Genomic DNA, 10,214 nt, shown 5'->3' with positions numbered 1-10,214 from the left:
CCGGGAGATAAAAGAAATCTCTGTGTAAAGATTTACTCTAGAAGTCGATAGGTTTGGTGGCGCCCCGCCAGTTCCTGCCTGGCAGCTCTCCAGAGCTGAGCCACCGCTGTCCCTCTTGGAGAGGGCGGGTCCCACAGTTTGCGCATGCTCCGTTGCCTGCTGCCTTACAGCTGGCCCTTGTCCGGGTTTATATCACCTCCCTGGCCTCCAGACATCTGCATTGGCATCTCTCGAATGACATCACGTGTGTGCAATGTTTAGTTGGCACAGAGCCGTGCACAGTGAAGAATATTGATAACGATATTCATTTAACCCTGACTGTATCAGGCATTGTTTCAAGTGCTTGGCTTCCAGTCTCAGTAGCCACCAGTGATTGGTTCTAGAACCTTCCATGAACACCAAAGCCTGCTGATGCTCATGCCCAAGTCATCCAGTGGCACAGCCTTTGCACATAACCTCTGTGCTTCTACCCGTGCACTTTAACGCCTCCCTAGATCACGTACAATACCTAACACAACACAAATGATTGCTCACTGAGTTGTTTGGGGAACCAGGCCAAGGGAAGACTCTCCGTGTGTTTACTACTGACTCATTATTTCCCCCCCCCCGGAACATTTTGAACCCCCAGTTAGTTGAGGGTCAAAAAGGATGTGGAAATCGCGGACACGGAGGGCTAATTTACTTTAAAACATATATTTTTAGGTGTCAATGGACCTTTATCATATTTATTTATATGCGGTGCCGAGCATGGAACCCAGGGGCTCACACATGCTAGACAAGGGCTCTATTAGATATATTAAATATATAAGTGCTCTATTATACATATTAAGTTTATTTTTAGTATTTATTTTTTAGTTATAGGTGGATGCAATATCTTTCTTCATTTCTGGGTGGTGCAGAGGATCGAACCAGTGCACCACCACTGAGCCACGACCCCAGCCCCCTGTATATCTATTTTTTCATCTAAGCTTGGTAATGACCTTGCAGGGGACCTGGTATCGTCACTCCATTTACACCCAGGGGAACCGGGGCTGGGGCGGCACGGCGACCGGGTGTTGTACTTGGGCAGCTCCCTGGCCCTTAGCCGACGGCTCTGCCAGCGCCCCTCCTGCCAGCCCCAGCGCCCAGGCCCCTGACCCGTGCCCTCCCGCAGGTGAGCCCGGCTCCATGACGGTGACCTGGACCACGTGGGTCCCCGCGCCGTCCGAAGTGCAGTTCGGGCTGCAGCCGTCGGGGCCCCTCCCGCTGCGGGCGCGGGGCAGCGCGCGGCCCTTCGTGGACGGCGGCATCCTGCGGAGGACGCTCTACATGCACCGGGTGACGCTGCGCCGGCTGCTGCCGGGGGCGCAGTACGGTGAGCGCCCCGGGGGCCGGGGTCCCCGAGGGCTGGAGGCCCCCGTCGGGGACAGGAGCGCACCGATGATGCCCACGGGCGGTGGCCAGGCGGATTGGTGACCCTGCCCACCGCGCCCCCGACCCCGGGCAGCGGGACGGAGCCAAGGAGGGCAGGGGCCTCCCCTGTCACCCGGCCTGGGGCGATGCGCTGACCATGGCCTTTCTCGTCCCCCCAGTTTACCGCTGTGGCAGCGCCCAGGGCTGGAGCCGGCGGTTCCGCTTCCGGGCCCTGAAGAACGGGGTCCACTGGAGCCCCCGCCTGGCTGTGTTTGGGGACCTGGGGGCCGACAACCCCAAGGCCTTCCCCCGGCTGCGCAGAGACACCCAGCAGGGCCTGTACGACGCCGTTCTCCATGTGGGTGAGGCATCGGCCCCGGGCGCTGGGGACGGAGGGGCGCCCCGGAGAGGGAGAGGGACAGGGACCAGGCTGGCCAGGAGGTGGTGTCCGAGGGTCACCAGCCTGCCCAGGTCACAGTCCCAGCTCGGCCCCGTAGGGTGAGAGATTTTCCCTGTATAATAATGAAAATAGGTCGGGCCTGGTGGCCCGCAGGTCACCCACCGACTCAGGAGGCGGAGGCAGGAGGATCGCAAGTTCAAAGCCAGCCTCAGCAAGTTAGCCAGGCCCTAAGCAACTCAGCGAGACCCTGTCTCTAAATAAAATATTTAAAAAGGGCCTAGGAATCAACAACAAGCCAAGGTGCTGCCTCTGAGTCCCTGTTGTTATCGCTGTCACCGTCCTCGGGGTCAGGGCTGGAAGATGGGGTGGGCCCTGCGTGGTTCACAGCACCAGCTCTGCAGTCAGGTCCCCTGATGGGACTCCTGGGTCTCACTTCCCAGCCGTGTGGCCTGGAGCCTCAGTTTCTCCATTTGCCACGGGGACAGTCGACACCCCCTTCTGGGGATGTTGCGGAGGTCGGAGTGACCGGGTGTGCGAGGCATTTGGAGTTGAGCTCGGGACACAATCATCCCCAAACTCTATGTGTACTGATGTCATTGTTGATCTGGGAGGGGACAAGTGACAGAGATGGGGGCTGGCGTGATCAGAGTGCAACAGACAGCATCCTCCGAGGGGGCTTGGGGACCAGACAGAGCATGTGCGGGTGGGTTGGGGTAGGGATCTGGGACCCAGGGGTGTCACAGCTCCCCCCAGCCACACCTGAACCACCAGGTCGGCTCTCGGTTCTGGCCAAAGCAGAGCCCCGTTGGTCCGACTCTCTCCCTGCCACTTGGCCCCCAGGAGACTTTGCCTACAACATGGATCAGGACAACGCACGCGTCGGGGACAGATTCATGCGGCTCATTGAACCCGTGGCCGCCAGCTTGCCATACATGACATGCCCGGGGAATCACGAAGAACGCTAGTGAGGATCGAGGGCTGTAGGGGTGGCAAAGGCTGGGTCAGTTGAAAATGGCTTTGTCCTTCTTAGTGTCTCACCTTAGTCCCTCATGCTGCTGTGTCCCATTTGTAGTAGCCAAAAAAGAGGAGATGAGGGGTGGGCTGGGAGCTGGACGCTGGGTCTGATAGTGCAGAGGTGGGCTTGGGGCTGCAGCTCCCAGACCCTCACCCTCACCCTCTCCCTCTGACTTGCTTTTTTCTAGCAACTTCTCTAACTACAAGGCCCGATTTAGTATGCCAGGGGACAATGAAGGCCTGTGGTACAGGTAATCTGGGGAGAGCTGGCGGGTTGGCCTCGTTCCCCTGAAGGACCAGAGGTGCAGAGGAGACCCCCAGCTCTGACCCCTGCCCTTGGACCCCCCAGCTGGGACCTGGGCCCCGCCCACATCATCTCCTTCTCCACCGAGGTGTATTTCTTTCTGCATTATGGCCGCCACCTGGTCCAGAGACAGTTCCGCTGGCTGGAGAGCGACCTCCAGGTAGGTGGGTGGAGGCCCCTTGTGCCTGGGCCGGTCTCCTCTCTTCCTTGGCCTCACCGGGCCCTTCTCTCTAGAAAGCCAATCAGAACCGGGCGGCGAGGCCATGGATTGTCACCATGGGCCACCGGCCCATGTACTGCTCCAACGCCGACCTGGATGACTGCAGGTGGCATGAAAGCAAGGTGAGGACCCTCCGGGGCCGGGCGGGGCGGGGCGGGCAGCCAGGTGGCACCGCAGCCTGGGCCCCCCTCACCGCCTGCGCATCCACCAGGTCCGCAAAGGCCTCCACGGCAGGCTGTACGGGCTGGAGGATCTCTTCTACAAATACGGTGAGTGAGCCTTGCCACCCCCTGGCCCCGCCCGCCCGCCCGCCCCACTCAGGGCCCTGACCCCGTCTTCCTGCGTCAGGAGTGGACCTGCAGATCTGGGCTCACGAGCACTCCTATGAGCGACTGTGGCCAATTTACAACTACCAGGTGAGGCTCCCGGACAGACGGCCCAGGACCCTCGGGGCTGAGGTCAGTGTGGACACGGCCCCTGGACACGCCCGCCCTCCTGTCCCTTCTCCAGGTGTTCAATGGCAGCCTCAAGTTTCCCTACACCAACCCTCGAGGCCCGGTCCACATCATCACAGGATCCGCGGTGAGCCCCCGGGGACAGGGGCCTTGCTCTCTCCCCTTTGGATAGATATATGTGCATATATACATAGTTTTCTTTTCTTTTTTTTTCCTGGTACTGGGGATTGGACCCAGGAAGGCTCTTCTTCTGAGCCACATCCCCAGCCTTTTTTTTTTTTAATTTTAAAACAGAATCTCACTAAATTGCTGAGGCTGGCCTTGAACTTGCCATCCTCCTGCCTCAGCCTCCTAAGTTGCTGGGATTACTGGCGTGCACCGCCGTGCCCAGCAAGAGGGTTTATTTTTAAAGTCGATTCTTACAAGCGATTAAGACCAAAGTCAGACTCGCCGGGGATCAAGATTCAAATGGTGCAGAGGGCAGGAGGTGAGCCTTGGCCGCCACGCCCCACCCTGCTGTTCTCGGTCCTCGTGTCTCTTGGGTGGCATTTGAAGCTGTTCCCTGCATATAGAAGTGAGTGATTGTCGAGACTGAGACGTGTTCTCGGATCCCCACTTTGCAAAGAGGACCTGGATCACGCTCAGACCCGGGGTTCTCAGTCTTGGGGCACATCAGCATTACCCAGGGGGCTTTTACAACTCAAAGCCTGGGCCCGCCCCAGACAAAACACGGGTCTTTGAGGGCGGGACCCTGACCTCAGACACACCTTGGAGCCACCACCTGGAAGAGGAAATAGCCGGTTACCAGGGTCTGCTGGCTTCTCCTCCTCCTCCCAGCCTCGGCCCACAGTGGTCACTATTCTGACCTTCCTCAGCAGGGACTGCTTTTTTGTCTCATTTGATTGATGGATGGACAGAGTGCTGGGGACTGAATCCAGCAGCCTGTACCTCTGAGCTCCATCCCCAGCCCCTTTTATTATGGTCCGACACACAGTCTTGCCAAGTTGCCGAGGCTGGCCTTGAACTTGCCATCCTCCTGCCTCAGCCTCCCAGGTCGCTGGGATCACAGGACCATGTCGCTGAACTGGGCTCCTCTCATTTCCAATTGTGAAGTGATCTCAGACGTAGGGGCTGAGAGGTTGCAAACATGACATAAGGAGGTTCCATGTGCCCTTCGCCGAGATTCCCCAAACTTGAACCTTTAGCCTCATTTGTGTTAATCTTACCCTCTCTCCTCTTAAGTCCTATTTTTAGATCCATTCAAGAGTACATTGCAGGGCTGGGCTGGGGCTCAGGGGTAGGGTGCGTGCCTGGCACGGGTGAGGCCCTGGGTTCCATCCCCAGCACCCCATAAAAATAAATAAGTAAAGGTTTTATGTTCATCGACAACTAAAAAAAAAAAAAAAAGAAAGAAAGTCGCAGACATGAATTCCTTTTACCCACCTGTGTTTCCTTTAACAAAGGACATTCTCTCTCATCACTCAGTGTGATGACCAAAGTCAAGTCGCCAACATGGGTAATACACTGTCACCCAACCTACCGGCCTGATTCAGATGAGCCAATCAAGGCCAAAATAATCCTTCCCCAGCCCAGACCTGGGCCGTGGTCACGTGATGTGTTTAGGTGCCTTCTCTTTAGCTTCCTCTAATCAGGGACATTTCTCCACTCTCTCTCCATCTTTTGACGTTGACAATTCTGAAGATTCTGTGACACTGCTTTGTAGCGTATCCTTCAACTCGGGTTTGTCCAACGTTTGCCCATGATTAGATCAAAGTTCTACATTGGGGGGGACAGGGAGTAAGTAGCAGGGATTGAACTTGGGGGCCCTCAGCCACTGAGCCCCATCTCGGCCCTATTTTGTATTTTCTTTAGAGACAGGGTCTCACTGAGTTGCTTAGCGCCTCACTTTTGCTGAGGCTGGCTGTGAACTCGAGATCCTCCTGCCTCAGCCTCCCGAGCCGCTGGGATGACAGGCGTGGGTCTCGGTGCCTGCGAGGTCATGCATTTTTTGGTCACAACAGCAACCCTGGGTTGTCAGCGGGTCCTTCCAGGAAGCAGCGAGGCCTCTTGGACTTCTCGAGCCTCCTGTTTCCCAGCTGGGCATGTGGCCTGGTCTGAGTGGCTCCTGGCTCTCGCTTCAATCACTTGTCACCAAACGGGGTAAAAAATGGTGGTTTTTGAGTCTCCCTCCTCTCCGCCTGTGGAGGCTGCTTCTCTCCTGGCATGGACTCTTCCCGCCTCGGGCCTGGTGTCTTAGAAAGCTCTCTCAGAGGGTCCCCTGTGGCCGGGGGAGACCCACTGATCTCTTCTATTCTTCAAATGGCTTCTGCCTTTCCATGTGCGTCTCCCCAGCTTCGCGGTGGTCACCCCGGGAGGTATCTAGCTCAAGGGCCCGGGGCATTGGGAGGCCGCCATTGGGACACGGCCAGGTGCTTTTCCAGAAATCCGAAGCCCAGCGGGAGGAAGGCTGGCCAGGCCCCGCGCCCCCGGAACACGGCTGTCAACTGGCTTTGTCCCTCTGGGGGGCAGCAGGGCCTGGCCTGACGGGTCCTTTCTGTTCCTTTGGGTCCTGAACCTGCCCCAGCTCCGCCTCTGACCCACTCTTCCCCGCAGGGCTGTGAGGAGCGACTGACCCCCTTTAGCATCTCCCCGGGGCCCTGGAGCGCCCTGCGCGTGAAGGAGTACGGGTACACCCGGCTGCACATCCTCAACGGGACTCACGTCCATATCCAGCAGGTGTCTGATGACCAGGTCAGTGAGGGACGAGTCGTTAGAACCTGGAACTCAGGAATGAATAAGTCTCAGAGCTTGGGAGGCTGAGGCAGGAGGATCCCGAGTTCAAAGCCGGCCTCGGCAAAAGTGAGGCCCTCAGCAACTCAGTGAGCCCCTGTCTCTAAATAAAATGCAAACTAGGGCTGGGACGGGGCTCAGTGGTCGAGGGCCCCTGAGGTCAATCCCCGGGACCAAAAATAAAGAAGTAAGTAAATAAGATAAAGCACTAGAGCTGGAAATCCTGGGTTCAAATCCTGCCTCTGCCTCTGGCTGCCCTGTCCTGATGCTCCCCTCACCAAGTACAGCCGGGAGCTGCGCTCAGACTCACACGCCTCGGGTCACACAGACGGGGTGTGGTGGGATATACCGGGTGCCTGGACTCCAGGATTTGTGTTCTTTTAAAAAATTATTTTTGGTCCTGGAGATGGAACCCGGGGTGCCTTACCACTGAGCTACGTCTTTGGCCCTTTTTATTCTTATTTTGAGACTGGGTCTTGGTAAGTTGTTTGGGGCCTCACTAAATTGCTGAGGCTGGCCTCCAACTTGTGATCCTCCTGTCTTGGCCTTCACAGTCATTGGGATTACAGGTGTGCAGCACGGTGCCTGGAGTTGAGACTGTGTTCTTAATAACAGCCGCCTCCACTTCCCCAGTACTTGCCGCATCTGGGCTCCCCTTTTACCCCTGTACACATATCTCATTTAATCCCCACAGTGTCTTCGACAGAGGTTCCACCACTACCGTCTTTTTCTTTTCCTGGACTGGGGATGAGCCCAGGGCTTCGCACAAGCTCGCAAGCTCTCTCCCACTGAGCCACTTCCCCCGCCCTCAACTCTACTTTTCAAATGAAGGAAATATCAACTCAGAGAGGTGTAGCAATTTTTCCAGGGCCACCCAGCCCATCAGGGGCAGGGACAGGTGCTGAGCACAGGCCGCTGGCCCCCGGGCCAGGCTTTCAGCCCTCAGAGCCTTCCCTGATTCTGTCCTTTGCAGGATGGGAAGATCGTGGATGACGTCTGGGTGGTGAGACCCCTGGTTGGCCGGAGGATGTACCACTAGGGATGGGGGCCACTGTCATCGGGCACTTGCCGCCGTGGACAGTACGACTGGACATGGCTGTGACTGGGTGGGGAGTCAGGCGGGTCCCGGCTCCCCTACTCCCTAGAGGCCCTGTGTGTCCTGACGGGGCTGGACAGTGGGAGCCTGGCTGCGGGGGGGACCGGCGTGACAGTGGAGCCGGCCCGGGTCTCGCCTGGCACAGACCCCCTCCTGGGTAGCATCGGGCACCGGCCTTGGGAATAAAAGGCTCCCAGCGGTGGCTCTGGGACAGGGGTCTGTGAGGGTGACCAAGGACAGGAACTCGAGTCCACCACCTCCACCGAACCCTGCCCGGCTCTCTGGAGACGGTCTCTCCCGCTGGACGGTCAACCTGGGCCCGGGCAGAGCCAGCTGCTCCCAGGCAGCTGCACACAGACTCGTTACATGAATGAAGGTCGCCACGTGTCCGGCTCTGGCCAGGGGACACTGGGGACAGCAATGAACCAGCCCCAGTCCTGCCCGCTGGCAGCCCACAGGCAGCAGGGGAATCGTCATCCAACCCAGGTGACCAACGAGGAACGGGGGAACACCACGGAGGGACCAGGGCTGCGAGGTCACGGCTCAAGGCTGAGCTGGTGTCCCCTGTGGGCCTGGCATGTCCCGTCCCGGGCTGGGTGAGGCTGTGGACGTGCCTGGGCCGTGGCGTCCACAGAGGGCAAAGGCCTGGCACTGAAGCCAGATGGCAACTGGATTCAAGTCTCAGCTGTGGTGAAGTGTCACCCCCTTTCTCCACTGAGAAGTCCTAACTGGGCTGCTCCAGACATCCCCACCATGGCTGACTTTAGGACTGTCAGCAGAAGAGTCTCTGCAGCAGAGTCCATTGTAGATAAACTTCCTATTTTCCTGTCACCCTGTTTACTTGGCCACTGGCCAGGAAGATACCATCCCTCCAGGTGCTGGACACCCCGTCACTAGTTTTTCACAAACATGTATCCAGTAGAGTAGTTTGTAGAAATATGCAGACAAGGCCTCTGGCCTCGGGCTGGACTTCACAGAGATGTCTACGTTCCTAAGAGGAGAGAAGTTACCGCCTGGGCTCCATGGTAACAGCTGGCAGGGGAGGAAGGAGAGGGGAGGAGAAGCTCCCCCCTTCTCAGGTGCTGTCCTTCAAGGGTTAACTTGGCCAGAACAGTGAGAGAAAAAGCTGCTTTATGTGAACTTCTGCAGACTGGGAACTTCTGAGCCCCTCCCCTTACATGCTGGGTGTAAAACTCTGAAACTCCCTGAACTCGGGGTTCAGGGGATTGATTGATGACAGCAAAAGCTGTGCCCTCTGAGCCTGGCTGCAGCCAAATAAAACTGGGTCCTGCTGTCTCCGGTGCCTTGCCTCGTCTGTCCCTACAACAGGAGCACTTCCTGTGTGACTGGGGGCAAGTGACCCACCCTCTCTGAACCTCTGTTTCTTCATTTGTAAATAAGAATGATATTAAATGCGTGTGACACTCCTGGTATTCCCAAGTCCTCTTTTTCTCGTGCCCCGCGTCCAATTAGCTGTAAATTCTGTGGACTTTGCTTTTAAAATGTACCCAGAATCTCTCCAGTTCCACCACCTGCCAGCCCTGACCCTGCTCCTGTCTCTATTCACCTCCCGCCCACACTCAGGGCTCCTGCTGTCTCAGGTCTCTGCAGTTCACCACCCACAGCCAAAGGGACCTGTAGCGCCTGGGTCGGCCATGTTCCCTCCCGCTCAGAGCTGGTCCTGAGATTTGTGTACTAATATGAGCCACAGTCCTCTGGTGGCCCATGCGCCCCGCCCCCTCCCTGTGCTCACCCCCCCTCACCCAGGGGCCAGGATGCTGTCCCCAGGTATCCACAGGGTCCCCTCCCTTCAGGGCTCTGCTCAGCGGTACCTTCCCCATAAGTTCTCCCTGATCACTGGGTCACACGTCCCCAGCTGGGGTGAGGCTCAGTGTGGAGCACTTGACCAACAGCCCTGGGTCCTGTCCCCAGCACCCCAAAATATGAAGACAAAGCAGCCCCGACATCTCCACCCCGCTCTACCTTGTGGAGCACGCTTAGATCTTGTGACCACAGTCTGGACGCATTTCACTTATTTTTGGTCCCCTCCATCACCCCTAGGCCACGGGACAGTCTGCGGCTGTCCTGGTGCATAGTAGGTGCTCAGTAAACTGCCCGACCGCCTGGAGGAGGACTGAGAACCACGGGTACAGGCCAGCACCTGGCACAGGAAGCGCATGACAAAGAGCAGGAATGACAGTGACTTAGGCGACTCACCCAGACCCTGGGAGCTCCCACAGCGGGGTGCGCGGGAGGCAGGGAGGCAGGGAGGCAGGGAGGCAGGGAGGCAGGGAGGCCCGCGGGTGGGGCTCCTGGCTCCACGCATCTCCGCACATGCGCAGGAGGCTCCGGGTGGCAGGGGGGAGACCTGGGCTTCCTCAGGGCTGAGCGAGCGGGGTTTGGAAGGCTGCACAGATGGCATGCGACGCGGCAGAGGACGCGGGAGGCTTTGTGACCTGCTTTTCCTGCCTCATGAAATTCACATGGTCACATTGTGCATCCAGGCAATCACAGAGCTGCACCCTCCCCCCCCCCCTTCCTCC

General features: G+C 57.9%; 1 protein-coding gene across 1 annotated transcript; it reads left to right on the top strand.

Moving 5' to 3' along the window:
• Nucleotides 1-903: 903 nt before the first annotated feature.
• Nucleotides 904-8,801, top strand: Acp7 (acid phosphatase 7, tartrate resistant (putative)). Its single transcript, XM_015497047.2, has 11 exons — nt 904-1,354; nt 1,572-1,754; nt 2,633-2,756; nt 2,995-3,057; nt 3,156-3,270; nt 3,345-3,452; nt 3,542-3,599; nt 3,679-3,746; nt 3,841-3,912; nt 6,399-6,536; nt 7,549-8,801. The coding sequence occupies exons 1-11, from the start codon at nt 976-978 to the stop codon at nt 7,612-7,614; spliced, it is 1,374 nt and encodes a 457-aa protein (XP_015352533.2). The 5' UTR covers nt 904-975; the 3' UTR covers nt 7,615-8,801.
• The last annotated feature ends 1,413 nt before the right edge of the window (nt 8,802-10,214 follow it).

The sequence above is a fragment of the Marmota marmota genome, unplaced genomic scaffold, assembly GCF_001458135.2.
Source record: "Marmota marmota marmota unplaced genomic scaffold, marMar, whole genome shotgun sequence".
Classification (NCBI taxonomy): Eukaryota; Metazoa; Chordata; class Mammalia; order Rodentia; family Sciuridae; genus Marmota; species Marmota marmota.
The sequence above is the reverse complement of the archived record's forward strand: the minus strand, read 5'-3'. Positions and strand labels throughout refer to the sequence as shown.

Bases quoted from the DNA above. Each gene is read 5' to 3' on its own strand.
- Acp7 (XM_015497047.2), top strand. From the start codon at position 976: ATGACCTTGCAGGGGACCTGGTATCGTCACTCCATTTACACCCAGGGG. The intron at 1,355-1,571 runs GTGAGCGCCCCG...TCGTCCCCCCAG, and splicing joins GCTGCCGGGGGCGCAGTACG to TTTACCGCTGTGGCAGCGCC. The intron at 3,058-3,155 runs GTAATCTGGGGA...TGGACCCCCCAG, and splicing joins AATGAAGGCCTGTGGTACAG to CTGGGACCTGGGCCCCGCCC.